Source organism: Scyliorhinus canicula, chromosome 2 (genome assembly GCF_902713615.1).
Source record: "Scyliorhinus canicula chromosome 2, sScyCan1.1, whole genome shotgun sequence".
In the NCBI taxonomy this organism is placed as follows: domain Eukaryota; kingdom Metazoa; phylum Chordata; class Chondrichthyes; order Carcharhiniformes; family Scyliorhinidae; genus Scyliorhinus; species Scyliorhinus canicula.
This window is the reverse complement of record NC_052147.1, coordinates 148,024,526-148,041,031: the sequence shown is the minus strand read 5'-3', so window position 1 is coordinate 148,041,031 and position 16,506 is coordinate 148,024,526. Positions and strand designations below refer to the sequence as shown.

Below are 16,506 nucleotides of genomic sequence, written 5' to 3'. Positions count from 1 at the left end.
GAACAGGTGCCGGAATGTGGCAACTAGGGGCTTTTCAAAGTAACTTCATTGAAGCCTACTTGTGACAATAAGCGATTATTATTATTATTATTATTATTCTATAAATAGATGGTTATAAAAGTCTGTAAAGATTGGCACTGGTTCTATGCTTTACCACCTGAGTTTCTGGAATATAACAACCGCGGATCATTTCTCTCCAGGTCCAAGTAAACTACAACAAAAGATATTTATTGTTGTTTTGAAACTCTCTCTGCTTTTATTCCTTCTAGCCAATTTGTACCGTGAGTCAAATGAGAGAATGCTTCAGTGCATCAACCTATGCCTGGAGTTAGAAAATCCATCCTTCACCAGGCCAGTGAATGCCAGTATTGCCAGTCCCTTACCGCCCAGAGCTACGGTGAACTTGGAGGTGCGGAAGACAGTGGATACCATCTTGGGTGACAACAGCCTGTATCACCAGGGGTTGGTGTTGAAAAACATTTATTTTATAGGTATTTGAATTTTTGAAAAAACACTGATCAGTTACTTGAGATCTGTGTTATTTTGTCACTGAGGGTTCAATACCTTTTACCAATCGGGTGTCAAGGGCTTAGAGCGGGAGAAGAGGCGATGGATCAGAATCAGGGACTTCAATTGTGTGGAGAGGCTGAAGGAAGTTAGAATCATCGAATGATAGAATTTATAGTGCAGAAGGAGGCCATTAGGCCCATCGAGTCTACACCGGCCGTTGAAAGAGCACTCTACCTCAGCCCACACCTCCACCATATCCCCGTAACTCAATAACCCCACCTAACCTTTGGACACTAAGGGACAATTTAGCATGGCCAATCCACCTGACCTGCACGTCTTTGGACTGTGGGTGGAAACCGGAGCACCCGGAGGAAACCCTCACAGAAACGGGGAGAAAGTGCAAACTCCACCCAGACAGTCATCCGTGGTTGGAATTGAACCCTGGACCCTGGAGCTGTGAGGCAGCAGTGCCAACCACTGTGCCACCATGCTGCCCTAAGTTGGGATCATTTTCCTTTGGGTAGAAAAGACTTAAGGGGAGATTTAATGGAGTTGTTCAAAACCATGAGGGGCTTTGATGGAGTAAAGAAGGAGAAAGTGATTCCAGCGGTAGGTGGGTCAATGACTAGAGGATACAAATTCAAAGTAGTTGGGAAAAGAATAGGAGGGGAAATGAGAGTGTTTTGACACAGAAAGTTACAATACCCACTACCTGAAAGTAAGCTGGGAGCAAATCCAGTAATAAAAGAGATTAGATTTATAGTTGAAAGGGACAATCTTACACAGCTATAGGAAAGAGCAGAGGAGTGCGGCTAACTGGCCAGCTCTTTTCAAAGAGCCAGTACAGACACAAGCCGTAGCAAACACATCAATTGAAGAAATGTTCATTCCTGATGCATGGAAAGCACACCGAACATTGGAAACTTCAGAAATCAGCAGAGCTGACTCGGAATATTTGTCTTAACGCATCTGGAGAGCATCAGAATAGTCAATTCTGGGTTGAACAGAAAGATGAGGTAGGGGGAGGAATGAACGATATGACTGAGATGAAAGTAGAAATTCTTGGTCATGGAGAGGAGAGGGTATCCTTTCGTGTTTTATAAAGACGCGAAGAATCACCGGAGCATTCGAACTTCAGTCTCATCGATAGAAATGAATGTGATAAGTGTAGAAATGTAAGCAGTGTTTTTAATTTTTATGTAATCTGGACAGAAACTCTTCCTAACTGGTCTCAATCATTATAATCTCTCTTTTCTGTGTTCCCATCAAGATTTTGAAATTGCTGTGGACCAGGAGCAAAAGAATGCGGTTCCCTTTTGTCAGGGTGATGGGATTGGCAGTGATCCGAACATACAGCGGTAGGGTTTACTTGTACGCCTGTTGGTTGCTCCAGTTTGTGTTGCGGAACTTGCTGCCTGGCCGTGTACAGTTACGATTTTAAAAGCTTGCCAACGGGATTGCCACAAATTTCCTCATGAGATCCCACATGTAAACATCAGTCTCGATACCCCATTATCATTCTATGTACCTACAATTAAAAGATTCCGGACAATTTCTTTAGATTTTGGTTGAAGGTGCGAATCAATTACTGTTGCTTTTTAGTAGATTACCCAGGCAGTTCTCAGCTGTTTTGACACTACCTGCACGATTCGGGAGCACAACAGATTTCAACTTTTATTCTTTTATTCAGGAAGAGGAATCAAAAAGGGAATCAGTAACTGGTGGTTGTCTGGGAGAGCTTTTGAAAAAAAAATTGAAAACTTTGGCAATGCCATTTGGGTTTAAGAAAAGAAATAGTTATTTTGAACAAAGTCCCGTTGTAACGGCATTAATCCTTCACTTTGTTGAAATGTTACCCGAAGTGATAACTATCATTCTCTACCTTGCAGAGTGGCTGTGCTTTGTACTCCAGCATCTGCCTTTTGCCTGGGCACAGTGCACCCCAAGGAGAGGTTGGCATTGAAGATTCGGCATCTCGAGTTACTGGGGTACCGTGTGGTATTGGTGAGTATCCTTGGTTTGCAGTCTTTCTAATCCAGTGGGAAAAGGTGTGATTTGCTCAAAACAATGGCTAAAAATTCCACTTGAGCACTCTCCTGGTGCTCAAAATGAATAAAGTTTCCATAATTTTTATTTTTGGCTAGGCTTTGGGTTATTGCCTTGTTTCATGGAAAAATATCTGCGTATAATGCAGCATCACAGATAGGTAGTTAAGGGGTCTCGTACAGCTGTAATCTTTTGCCAATTCTGCTTCATTTGCTCGAACACTCAATCATAGCCACTGGAGGAGGCTATTCAGTCCTTCAGCCTGTGTTTCGGAGAGGGATGTGGCTGCGGGAGTGGTGTTGGGGAATGGGCTGGAGGGGTGGTTTGGGGGTATGGACTGGGGGGTTGGTTTTCGGGAGTGGGCTGGGGGGTGGTGTTGGGGGATGGACGTAGAGGGGTGTTGTTGGGGGGGGGAGGCTGGGGAGGTGGTATTGGAGGGTGATGTTTGGGGGTGGGCTCGGGAGGTGGTGTTGAGGGGGTTGGGGTGGTGATGTTGCGGGCCTAGGGTAGTGGTGTTGGGGGATGGGCTGGGGCGGGATGGGCTGGGGGGTGGCGGGGAGGGGTGGTAGCTGGGGGGTGGCATTGGGGTTTGGAATATGGGCAGGAGCGGGGAAGAGTTCCAGATATGAAGAATTGCTTCCCAGCCTCAGCAGGAACAGCCTAACTTGTTTTTTTCAAACTTCAGTTCGTAAGTTAAATTACAAGTTGCATAACCGCGCATAACACATCGTAAAAGCAACCAAGGAAAAATTAAAATTACAAAAGAGAAAACCCAAAGAGAGAAAGGGAAAACAGGAACAAACAAAGATCATTATCTATTTGACATACACTTGTCTCTCCTCCCTCTGTAGCTGTGGTTCCCCCTTTGGATGATCTGCCCCTGCTGTACTCCCAGTGTGGCCCGAACGTGTACTAACCGGTGTGTTCTTGTTCTTCACACTAGTTTTCCGTGTGCCCTCGTGACTTTGTCTCTTATCCTGTGCTCTTTCTCATTAACCTTCAATCCCTCCCCCACCCCCTCTTCCCTTCCCCCTTTCCTTTTCCTTCCCCCCCCCTAAATAAAGAGTTCTAACTGCCCTGAGACCCCTAAGACCACCACTTTTGACAAAGCTCCACCCTCACCTCCACAACATTGGACATTGCCTCAAAGAAGGTCCAGAACTCGACAAATCTGGGGCAGGCCCAGAACATGTGGGTGTGGTTGGCCAGGCCTCCCTGGCGCGGTTCACATTTGTCCTCCACATCTGGGAAGAACCTATTCATTCGGGTTCTGGTTAGGTGCGCTCTCTGCACCACCTTTAGCTGCATTAGGCTCAGCCCTGCGCATGTGGAGGTGGTGTTCACCCTGTGTCGTGCTTCCACCCCCCCCCCCCCCCCCTCCTACTTCTATACCTAGTTCTTTCTCCCATTTTTCCTTGGTCTCGTCCCGGGGGAGCCTACCTCCTCCAATGGTCACTTGTACAGTTTCCCCTCCCTAGGTCACCCGTGTCCAACAATTCCTCAAATATCGAATATCCTGGTATCTGGGGGTATGTCGTCGTTTCTCTGGGGAAGTTTTTGACCTGTGTGTCTCAGTCTGTTTCCTTTTGGTCGTTGGAACCTCTCCATGAGTTCCTCCAGGGTCGTTATTCTGTTGTCTGTGTACATGTCTCTCACCATCAGTGTCCCCTCGCCCTGTCCCCACCTTTTGAAGGCATAAACCTGTGGTTACAGATGGGGGCCATAGTGGACATTTCAGTTAGGTTAATGTTTTGTCTCATCTGGTACCACGTTCGGAGCGTGGCTACCACCATTGGGCTTCTTGAGTATTTGGTCGGAGGGGATGGGAGTGCAGTTGTGACTAGGACTCAGAGGGATGTCCCGCACAGGAACTCTCCTCCATCCTCGTCCATTCCATTCCCGGTTCCTTCACCCATCCCCTCACTCTTCCTGCTGTAGCCGCCCAGTTTGGGAGGGCCAGGCCTCCCGTGCTGCTACTCCTTTGTAGGATCCGTTTCGTATTCTCTTTCTCTCCCCCCCCCCCCCCCCCCCCCCCCCCCCCCCCAACACACACACACACAAACACCATGATTAGTTTGTCTACCGTGTTGAAGAAGGCCTTGGGGATGGAGATTGGGAGGGATCTGACAGGAAGAGGAACCTGGGCTATATATGCATGTTGATCGTCTGCACACTCCCCGCCAGCGAGAATGGGAATGTATCCACCTCTTCAGGTCCCTTTTGACTTGCTCCACCAGACTCTTCAGGTTCCATTTGTTGATCCGTGTCCAGTTGTGGGCTACTTGGATCCCCAGATAGCAGTTTTGGTTTGGGCTTGTTTGAATGGTAGTCCCTCCATCTCTGTCCCTCCTCCTTGCAGGATCACTGGGAAGATTTCACTTTTGCTCAATTTGAGTTTGTAACCCGAGAAGCTTCATGAACCCTTCCATGTTGGCTTGGGAGTTCGGGAGGTAGAGGAGCATGTTGTCCGCATAGAGTGATGCTCTGAGCTCTCTGTCCCCTCTCTGATTACCTGTCCAGCCCTTCGTCATTCTTGATAGCCAGAGCAAACCCCAGTGGAGATAGCAGACATCCCTGCCATGTGCCCCTGTGCAACTGGAAGTATTTAGAGCTGGTGGTGTTAGCCCTTACGCTCGCAATGGGAGCACTGTACAGTAGTTTCACTCAAGCCGTTTCTATGAGGTACTTCCACTCAACTCTGTCGAAGGCCTTTTCTGCATCCAGGGAAATGATCACTCCTGGTGTTCTCTCCCTGGATGGGGTCATTATCACATTCAGCAGCGCCTGATCTTCGATGTTAGCTGCCTGCCCTTGACAAAACCTGCCTGGTCCTCTGCGACCACCTCTGGTCTGGCACGCAACTCTCCAGCTGCTTAGTCAGGATTTTTGCCAGGATTTTTGCATCTACATTGATCAGTGAGATTGGTCTGTTGGACTTTATGCTTTTTGGGTACAAGCAGTATTGAGGCTTGTGCTAGTGTTGGTGGCAGGGAGCCCTTTACCAGTGAGTCTGCAAATATCACCCGCAGGTGCAGGGCTAGTGCTGTCGCACATTTTTTGTAGACGTCCACCAGGAATACATCTGGCCCCAGCACCTTCCCGGCCTGCATGGAGTTGATGCTCTCTATGACTTCTCCCAGTACTAATGGTGCTTCCAGGCTCCGTCTTCTATTTTACCGCACGACTGGCATGTCCAGTCCATCGAGACACTGCTCCATCCCTGAGTCCCTCTCCAGGGGCTCGGAGGTGTACTGCCCCAGTAGAAGGTCTCGAAGGCCTAGTTGACCTTTTCCGGCGCGGCGACCAGCCTCCCATTGTGATCCTAACCTGAGCTATTTCCCCCGGGGCTACCTGCTTTCTCAGCTGATGAGTCAGCAGGTGGCTGGCTTTGTTTCCATGTTCGTAAAAGGTCCCCCCTGTTTAGCAGAACTGGTGCACTGCTTTCCTGATGGCGAGCAGGTCAAAGTCCATTTTGTAGCTTCTTCCTCTCCACCAGTAGCTCTCCTGTCGGGGCTGTGGAGTACCTCCTGTCCACCTCCAGTTTGGAGTCGACCAGTTTCTGCCTAGCCATCTTCTCCTTCCTATCGCTGCATACCTTGTACTTAATAATTTCTCCTCTTGGTACTGCCTTCAGCACCTCCCAGAAATGGAGGGTGAGACCTCCCCATTCTGGTTGTTGGTAATATACCAACCTGTGGCCTGTCATATCATTTTGTAGAATGCCTTGCTGACAAGGAGGGCCGTGTCCAGCCTTATAGATATATAGAGAAATACAGCACAGAACAGGCCCTTCGGCCCACGATGTTGCGCCGAACTTTTGTCCTAGGTTAATCATAGAATTTTGGACAATTTTTCATGGCCAATCCACCCAACCTGCACATCTTTGGACTGTGGGAGGAAACCGGAGTACCCGGAGGAAACCCACGCAGTCACGGGGAGGATGTGCAGACTCCACACAGACAGTGACCCAAGTCGAAATCGAACTTGGGACCCTGGAGCTGTGAAGCAATTGTGCTATCCACAATGCTACCGTGCTGCCCTTAAGTTAACCTACACTCCCTTATTCTACCCTAATCCATGTACCTATCCAATAGCCGCTTGAAGGTCCATAAATTTTCCGACTCAACTACTTCCACAGGCAGTGCATTCCATGCCCCCACTACTCTCTGGGTAAAGAACCTACCTCTGACATCCCCTCTATATCTTCCACCATTTACCTTAAATTTATGTCCCCTTGTAATGGTGTGTTCCACCCGGGGGAAAAGTCTCTGACTGTCTACTCTATCTATTCCCCTGATCATCTTATAAACCTCTATCAAGTCGCCCCTCATCCTTCTCCGTTCTAATGAGAAAAGGCCTAGCACCCTCAACCTTTCCTCGTATGACCTACTCTCCATTCCAGGCAACATCCTGGTAAATCTCCTTTGCACCTTTTCCAAAGCTTCCACATTCTTCCTAAAATGAGGTGACCAGAACTGCACACAGTACTACAAATGTGGCCTGACCAAGGTTTTGTACAGCTGCATCATCACCTCACGGCTCTTAAATTCAATCCCTCTGCTAATGAACGCTAGCACACCATAGGCCTTCTTCACAGCTCTATCCACTTGAGTGGCAACTTTCAAAGAACTATGAACATAGACCCCAAGATCTCTCTGCTCCTCCACATTGCCAAGAACCCTACCATTAACCCTGTATTCCGCATTCAGATTTGTCCTTCCAAAATGGACAACCTCACACTTGTCAGGGTTAAACTCCATCTGCCACTTCTCAGCCCAGCTCTGCATTCTATCTATGTCTCTTTGAAGCCGACAACAGCCCTCCTCACTATCCACAACTCCACCAATCTTCGTATCATCTGCAAATTTACTGACCCACCCTTCAACTCCCTCATCCAAGTCGTTAATGAAAATCACAAACAGCAGAGGACCCAGAACTGATCCCTGCGGTACGCCACTGATAACTGGGCTCCAGGCTGAATATTTGCCATCCACCACAACTCTCTGTCTTCTATCGGTTAGCCAGTTTGTTATCCAACTGGCCAAATTTCCCACTATCCCATGCCTCCTTACTTTCTGCATAAGCCTACCATGGGGAACCTTATCAAATGCCTTACTAAAATCCATGTACACTACATCCACTGCTTTACCTTCATCCACATGCTTGGTCACCTCCTCAAAGAATTCAATAAGACTTGTAAGGCAAGACCTACCCCTCACAAATCCGTGCTGACTATCCCTAATCAAGCAATGCCTTTCCAGATGCTCAGAAATCCTATCCCTCAGTTCCCTTTCCATTACTTTGCCTACCACCGAAGTACGACTAACTGGCCTGTAATTCCCAGGGTTATCCCTATTCCCTTTTTTGAACAGGGGCACGACATTCGCCACTCTCCAATCCTCTGGTACCACCCCTGTTGACAGCGAGGACGAAAAGATCATTGCCAACGGCTCTGCAATTTCATTTCTTGCTTCCCATAGAATCCTTGGATATATCCCGTCAGGCCCGGGGGACTTGTCTATCCTCAGGTTTTTCAAAACGCGCAACACATCTTCCTTCCTGACAAGTATCTCCTCAAGCTTATCATGGAGGCATTGGGTCTCTAGCCCGTCTCCAACCTCACAACCATGTAGTACAGAGTGTGGTCGGAGATTCCGATTGCAGAGTATTCCGCTCCTACTACTCCTGGAAGCACCGCCTTCCCTACCAAAAAAAGTCAATCCTGGTGTAGACTCCTTCTCCCCTGGGTGTGTGAACCTCCATGGGTCCACTGCCTCCACCTGGTCTATCAACACTCCCTGTACCTTCGTCATGTATTTCTTTCCCCGATTTGGGGTTTTATCTCTCTGTCTGCGGGTCCTGTACACAGTTAAATTCCTCTCCCATAATGAGTCGGTGTGTGTCTATGTCGGGGAATTCCACCATGATCTTTTTCATGAATTCTGTGTAATCGGGGCCGTCCAAAATGAGCATGGTCACCATCCTCTCAATGAGTCTGGGTCCCTGCACTCCAGGGTTTCCCTTTGTTCATGGGCCACCTAAGATGGCTGCCATCATTGTGTGCCCCATTTGGGTGAGTGGCTGAACCCTTGCACTCCAGGGTTGCCCTTTGTTTGGGGACATTCCAACATGGCTGCTTGCGGTGCCTTTGGGTTCCTTGATACCAGGTGCAAACTGTCATAACAGCCGAGCGCCCTTTTTCCCCTTGTCTCTCTGCTATCCCCCCCCCCCCCAGTTGCTGCAACTGTCCTTTCCCCATTTTACCCCTCTAGTGCTGTCACTCTTTCCCCCCCCCTCACGGTTGCCAGGCACCATCTCCCCAACGGGAGGTTCCCCACCCCCTTGCTCGTACTTCCTAGTACTAGCTTAGTCTGTAGTGTGGTGCACCGCCCTCCCCGGGGTCAATCTATGCCACCAACCCAACCTACGCATGCCCATTCTCCCTTCCTCCTCCTCACCCCCTCCTGCTCCCTCTGCTCTCGCCCCTTCTTTGAGACTTAACTCCAGAATTTAAACACAAGGCGGTTCAGTCCATTACAAATATTCTCTCAGTGACTCGATACACTAGGGTATCTGGTTCAACGCTGGTTGCGTTGTTTTCTTCCCAGCCCATGTTTTTAGATCACATGGGGTCAGCGGTGAACTAGCTGGATGGATCCAGAACTGGCTTGGCCATAAAAGACAGAGGGTAGCTGTGGAAGGGCGTTTTTCCAAATGGAGCTCTATAACTAGTGGTGTTCCGCAGGGATCAGTACTGGGACCTCTGCTCTTTGTAATATATATAAATGACTTAGAAGAAAACGTAGCGGGTCTGATTAGCAAATTTGCGGATGATACTAAGATTGCAGGAGTTGCGGATAGTGATGAAGATTGTTAGAGAATACAGCAAGATATAGATAGGCTGCAAAATTGGGCGGAGAGATGGCAGATGGAATTTAACCCAGACAAATGCGAGGTGATGCATTTTGGTCGATCCAATTCAGGTGGGAGCTATAACATAAATGGCAGAACCATCAGGAGCATAGACACACAGAGAGATCTGGGCGTGCAGGTCCACAGATCCTTAAAAGTGGCAGCGCGGATGGAAATGGTGGTAAAGAAAGCATATGGCATGCTTGCCTTCATAGGACTTCATATCGAGTATAAAAGCTTGAAAATTATGTTACAATTATATAGAACGTTGGTTAGGCCACATTTTGAATACTGTGTCCAATTCTGGTCACCGCACTACCAGACGGATGTGGAGGCTTTGAAGAGAGTCCAGAAAAGGTTTACCAGGATGTTGCCTGGCATGGAGGATATTAGCTATAAGGAAAGGTTGAATAAACTGGGATTGTTCTCCCGAGAGATGGCGGCTGAGGGGCGACCTGATAGAAGTTTATAAAATTATTAGGGGTATAGATAGGGTGAACAGTTGGAGGCTTTTTTCCCTGGACGGATATGACAATTACAAGAGGGCTCAAGTTCAAGGTGAGGGAGGATAGGTTCAGTGGAGATGTCCGGGGGAAGTTTTTTACACAGAGGATGGTGGTGGCCTGGAATGCACTGCCAAGTGAGGTGGTTGAGGCAGATACGTTAACAACCTTGAAGACTTATTTGGATAGACACATGAACAGACGGGCTATAGAATAATATAGGCAGCTGGTCTAGGTAGGACACGTGATCGCCGTAGGCTTGAAGGGCCTGTTCCTGTGCTGCATTGTTTGTTCTTTGTTGTTTGACTGCAGTGAAATAGTGTTCCCTGCCATGGAATGTCACTCAGAGCTTGGCTGGGTATAGCATTCTGAACTGCACTTTGTTTTTATAGAGCAGCATGGTAGCACAAGTGGATAGCACTGTGGCTTCACAGTGCCAGGGTCCCAGGTTTGATTCCCTGCTGGGTACTGTCTGTGCGGAGTCTGCATGTTCTCCCCGTGTCTGCGTGGGTTTCCTCCGGGTGCTATGGTTTCCTCCCACAGTCCAAAAACGTGCAGGTTAGGTGGATTGGCCATGATAAATTGCCCTTTGTGACCAAAAAGGTTAGGAGGGGTTATTGGGTTACAGGGATAGGGTGGAAGTGAGGGCTTAAGTGGGTCGGTGCAGACTCGATGGGCCAAATAGCCTCCTTCTGCACTGTATGTTCTATAAAGGGACACCTTGGCTTTGTTAAATTCTGCCCGGCACTTGGCCAGGTCTGCCCCAATGTCCTGATACACCCAGATTGAGTGACCCTCCCAGATCCTTGCCCGGTCTTGGTATCGGTGCAGTTTCACAATGAAGTGCCCATGGCTGTTCTAGGGCCAGAGTGACCTGTGGAATCTGTCTACTTCGCGCGGCTTGGGGAAGCTTTCCCTTCCTACCAGTTTGCCTAGAATTTGGACCACGTATTCCGTAGGGTTCCTGTCTCGGTTCCCTCCGTGGGCCCACAATGCGGAGGTTCTGGTGGTGTGGCCGATTTTCTTGATCCTCGACCTTCCCTTTTAGTGTACCTTACGACGCCACCAACCTTGCCAGTTCCGTCTCCAGTACACCAATCCTATCACCATGGTCGGTCGAGGCCTTTAGTTTTACGAGGATGCTACCAGGACTTGATGGTCTCAGTTATATGGATAGGCTGGGACTTTTTTCCCTGGAGCGTAGGAGGCTTAGGGGTGATCTTATAGACGTCTATAAAATAACAAGGAGCATAGATATGGTAGATAGTTAGCATCTTTTCTCAAAGGTAGAGGAATCTAGAACTAGAGGGGATAGGTTTAAGGTGAGAGGGGAGAGATACAAAAGAGACCAGAGGGGAATTTTTTTCACACACACGGTGATGAGCATCTGGAACGGGCTGCCAGAGGCAGTGGTAGAGGCGGGTGCAATTTGTTCCTTTAAAAAACAGTTAGACAGTTAGGTGGGTATAGAGGGATATGGGCCAAATGCGGGCAAGTGGGACTAGTATATTGATAGAAACTGGGAAGCATGGACAAGCTGGGCCGAAGGGCCTATTTCATGCTGTAAACATTTATGACTCTGTGACTCTATTCTCCAACTCCCTGATCGTCGCCTCCTGAATCTCCAGCCGCCTTTCTGCCTTTTCCAGTGCCGCATGCTGTCTTTGCCATCTTTTTGGCACCTGGAGTTGTTGCCACTTGACACGCCTTGCCTTGATGGTGTTGGAGGAGGGTGAAAGGGTTTCTCCCCATTTTAATGGGCTATTTTAGGCTGAAAGTGCCTAAATTTGAGTTTTGATGAGGAGAGCCACCTTTCACACATCTGCTCAGCTCATCCCTGTCACTGGACGCCTAACTATAGTTGTGACTTTATACTCCCAGTAACTATCTTAAGTGTACAAAAAGGTCTGTTGTCGAACAGGAGATTTCCACTTTAGTTTATTGTCTCTGTGGTTCAAGCAATTGTCTTCTGCCAACCTGTGAGGCAATTGTTTTTTGAATTCATTCCAATGTGGGCAATGCTGGCTGGGTGGGCTGCATTTGTCATTCCTATCTACCCAGAGAAGGAGAGAAGTGGACTGCTCCCTTTGAAATTATTTGATAGATCTGATTGTCTTACGAGGCAAATTCAGGAGCCAGTTAAGAGTCAGCTATGTAGGATGTAAGATCATAACATATAGGAGCAGCATTAGGCTATTTGGCCCATCGGGTCTGCTTTGTCATTCTATTACGGCTGATATGTTCCTCCTCTGTTCCCTGCAATGCTACAGACTTAAGAGATGGATTGCACAATCAGCCAGAGCAAATTGTAGGATTTGAGTCAATTATCGGGCAGAGCATGTGAGGACTCCCTTAAAGTACACCAGTGAAACTGTTGGTTCAATTAAGTAGCTTCATGTTCACATTTACTGATACCAGCATTTTATTTCCAGATTTATTTAAAGATGATTTCAATTTCTCCAACTACTAACTCCAGCAAAATTAGCATAAAATCAAGCTTGACACACCAGCGCAGTACTGAGGGAGTGTACTGCACGGTGTGTCTGCATCTATGCACAGAGAAAGCAGGAGGAACTTTAAATATATATGTTTCAGATTAAAATATTTGTGCATCCACCTGCTGACCACCTGGCTATGTTTGGAGACTCAGTAAGTGAGGGGTTGAAGGTACAAATATGTTTTCTGTCATACCCGAAAATCATTCATGGTTGGCCACAGAATGAATCGCAGGTTGTCCCATGCCCTTTGTAGGAGGGTAATGTTTTAATGCCAGTTATCTCCCGTCGCTATTTTAATTCTGATTTTCCTCCCCGCATTCTCTCTGTTTATTCCAGGTCTCAGAACACGAGTTTGGGAAGCTATCAGAAGATGAGCGAGTTGATTTCCTGAAGAGCGCGATCTTTGCTGAATGAGCAGCCTTTGAGGATCGGTGCCGTTTAACTGAGGACATTGAACTAAATTGCTCTTGGTGGCCCCTAAATAGTCAGCTTCAGCAGGCCTATGGTGTAGCTGCACCCTTCGATAATTAATGTCTCTAAATTGAATCTAAGCTTTGTTTGCCCTGACGCTATCGATTCAGATTGATCTCCGGTTCAGTATGAAGTTGGAACAAATGCACTCAGCTTTCTGTTTTAATCAGGAGTACGGGGAAGGATTGATGGATCAATTGGTCTTCCTTTCAGTAAGATAGTAAATTTTGTCCTGGAGCAAAGACTCGGGAAGCATAACACTGCTGTTGCATTTCCCCACTCTTTGATTCTCCCTGACCCCAACCCAAGCCTGATAGTCATCTCCTACCCTTGCTTTAAGGGTCCATATCACAATGGGTTTGTCCTCCAGTGGATTATTTGCAGTAGCTTTGTCTAGAATTTGTCCTTGCTTATTGTTGGAGCATTTGCACTGACTGAGGAGTTGATTCATGAGGCGATCGTTTATACCCCTAGGGAGAGTGTGAAAACTTATTTTGTGAAGACAGACGTGTTGAAAAAGCCGACACCTGCCTCTTTCTTTTTGTCTTGCCTGTTGATAGCTCTGTTACTGTCATTCTTCTGCTAGCCTGGTTTCGCTTAAAGCAGCAATGTCAACATTGTATTGTGATTGCTGCCTGACAACTAGCGTAGTTCTGCATTGGGGTTAGATGCTGTTGTGGTTCCAAGAAGCTAAGTAGTTTCCATTTCTTCTTCTTTTTGTCTTGCCCACAATGGCAGTGTGTGTGTGAATATGAAAGGAGCACATTTTTCAGGATATAACGGGATGTTTGTAAGGTGTTCATGAATCGATTACAGTGGAAGATGGATTGGGGGTGGCCAGTCCCACTCTCAAACTTACCCATCTGTTCCTGGTGGCTTGACAAGTCAAGCTGACTTGAGATGTGGTCGACTGCAATGGAGAACATTGTACCTTCTGCGTCTGGGCCAGTGAACTTCAGAGCCTTACAATGTTGTCTGTAAATTGTCAGAAACTTCCACTAGTTTATTACTGAAATGTTTTACGCAGCTGCCCTTATTTATGAGATGAACAAAGGACGAACACAGGTTCATTTTTTAAAAAATACTTTTAATGTGCCGATTATTGTTTTCCAATTAAGGCGCAATTTAGCGTGGTCAATCCACCTAACCTGCACATATTTGGATTGTGGGGGTGAGACCCACACAACCACCGATTCAGTGACCCGGGACCAGGATCGAGCCTGGGTCCTGGGCACCAATAGGTAGCAGTGCACAAGCACAAGTTCATGATTCAACTCAAATTTATTCACAAACAATAGAACAGTTACTATTCCAAATTATCTCCATATTATCTGCCCAATACTACTTGGGCCGATGAACAAATCGAGCTGCGGGTTGTCTCAGGGCCCACATCTGCGAAGGTGGTTCTTGCACGCCTCTTCCGTCCGTCTCTGGTTCCCTGCCAAGTCTGTTTGGTCCGTAGTGTCCAGGTCGATTCTTCACTGGGAGGATCTTTGGGAGTCCTTCTTATCTCTCTCTTTGTGCCCTTCCAAAATTTTCTCTGGCCCTCAGCCAATAAGGTCACTGGGCGGGGTCACAACATCCAATGGAGTTGTCGATTGCAACTCTGCAGGTCACCAGGAAACCCCCCCCCCCCCCCCCTCCCCAAAACCAGGGGTCCATTCTCAGGTGCATTGTCCGCACACAACCTTATCCAATGTAAGTTAATGGCGGGAAATCAAGATGCCAGAAAGATTGGCTGCATCTGGGAAATCCACAGCAATTAATCTATCTAAATGGGGCTGATTCTCTCTGATCTCCTGTTTAGAGGACAACTCCAGACTTCCGCGGCTGTCTATCTGTCCAGTGTATTTGAACTTGGCTGTTTTAATTCCCATCAGGCCTGTCTGACTGTGGGTTAATTTAAAGTGTCCAATTCTGTATCGGGCCTAAGATTCAGGCTGTTGGCCATTTTACCACAGCATTCAGCTGTACTGCGATGCTTTCAATGCCAGTCAGAGAATACCATTTCCTCTGCTGCATCCACCAAGCCATTCTTGTGCATTTGGAAAGGTTGGCGATGTAGACATTATTCCTCACATGTGGAGACCACCCCACATGATACGCTCACCAACTTTGTATGCAAACCTACTGTGGTGTGGCCACTGCCATGAACAAGCAACTGCGCAGAGCCTTAGGGGCAAAGCTGAGAGAGTTGCGAGGACCAGGTATAGTTATCCGTTCATCTGTAATGAAGGCTGCAGCTGACTCCTGATGGAGGGGCTACAGCTGGTAACATCTCTCTAATGCTGTACCATCCTTCCTAAAGTGTGGTACCTTGAACTGAATGAAATACTCTAGTTGAGGCTAAATCTGTGTTTTCTACAGGTTTAACATAACTTCCTTGCTTTTGTACTCTGCGTCCCTATTGATGGAGCCCAGCGTACCTTATGCTATGTTAACTGTGCTCTCAACCTGCCCTTCCACCTTCACCAATCGATGCACATTTACACCCACGTCCCTCTGCTCTTGCATCCCCTTCAGAATTGTGCCCTTTATTTTATATTTTCTCTAAATTCTTCGAACCAAAATTAATCAGTTCACACTTCTCTACATTAAATGTCATCTGTTGTTTGTCCGCCCATACCACCACCTGTCCTTCTGAAGTTCTACACTGTTCTCACAGTTCACAATTCCTGCAAGTTTCATATCATCTGCAAATTTATAACTTTTCAGTTGGCTGAGTATGGCTAATACTCTGCTTATTACAAAAAAACCAAAGGAACGTGTTTGATTCACAGTACCTCCAAATATTCGTATCATCTGCACGTTTTGAAGTTTTGTCCTGTACACCAAGATCTGGGTCATTAACATATATCAGGAACGGCAGGGTCCTAATACTGACGCCTGGGAAACTGCTACAGTCTGAAAGCTGACCGTTCATCACGAGTCTTTGTTTTCTGTCACTCTGCCAATTCTGTATCTGTGCTGCTATTGTCCCTTTTATTCCATTGTAAGAAGAATGTGGATTAAATGTACAATTTACTTTTTTAATAAAAGTAACGTGATAGATATAGTAACAAATGCAAGGTGTGTATAAAGCCAGTCAAACTAAATCAGAGAGAGATAGCATCTTTCAGGATCTCCCAATGTGTTTTACAGCGGAAAAAAAAGTACTTTTGAAACATAATGTTATATTGATGTTATAATGTAGAAAATGCGGGAACCCATTTGCAAGGTCCGACAAACGGCACTATGATAACGACCAGATAATCGTTAGCGACTCAATTTGCAAATACAGATATCTCATACAAGTTAACTCATGACCAATAAAGCCGATATCTGGTTGATAAGGGAGCATAAGGATTGACATTTGTACCAAAGAACCTGTTTCTGTCCTGTAAGTTCTATGTCTGTGATGTCCCAATTGTGAGGAATTGGCATAATGTTCCCCACCACTTACAGTTGTCACGCTGGTGTCAGCTCAATTTACCCACTATATACTATGAACACTGCACCCTAGAAATGAAAGAACTACAATTCTGGTGAAAATAGCATTGGGAAAAGCACATGACAACTGCGATCCA

The 16,506-nt window shown here is 47.0% G+C and overlaps 1 protein-coding gene across 3 annotated transcripts in view; it reads left to right on the top strand.

The window, feature by feature from the left end:
- fastkd2 (FAST kinase domains 2) overlaps positions 1-16,003 on the top strand; it is a 53,884-nt gene extending 37,881 nt beyond the window's left edge. For 2 of the 3 annotated variants that reach the window (XM_038787586.1, XM_038787587.1), the window contains exons 9-12: positions 270-491; positions 1,781-1,868; positions 2,400-2,514; positions 12,806-16,003. In XM_038787586.1, the coding sequence (XP_038643514.1) occupies positions 270-491; positions 1,781-1,868; positions 2,400-2,514; positions 12,806-12,883 (503 nt within the window). In that variant the 3' untranslated portion in view covers positions 12,884-16,003. Of the gene's footprint in view, positions 1-269; positions 492-1,780; positions 1,869-2,399; positions 2,515-12,805 lie in introns of those variants that run through there. The other variant, XM_038787588.1, reaches the window with a different exon arrangement.
- The last annotated feature ends 503 nt before the right edge of the window (positions 16,004-16,506 follow it).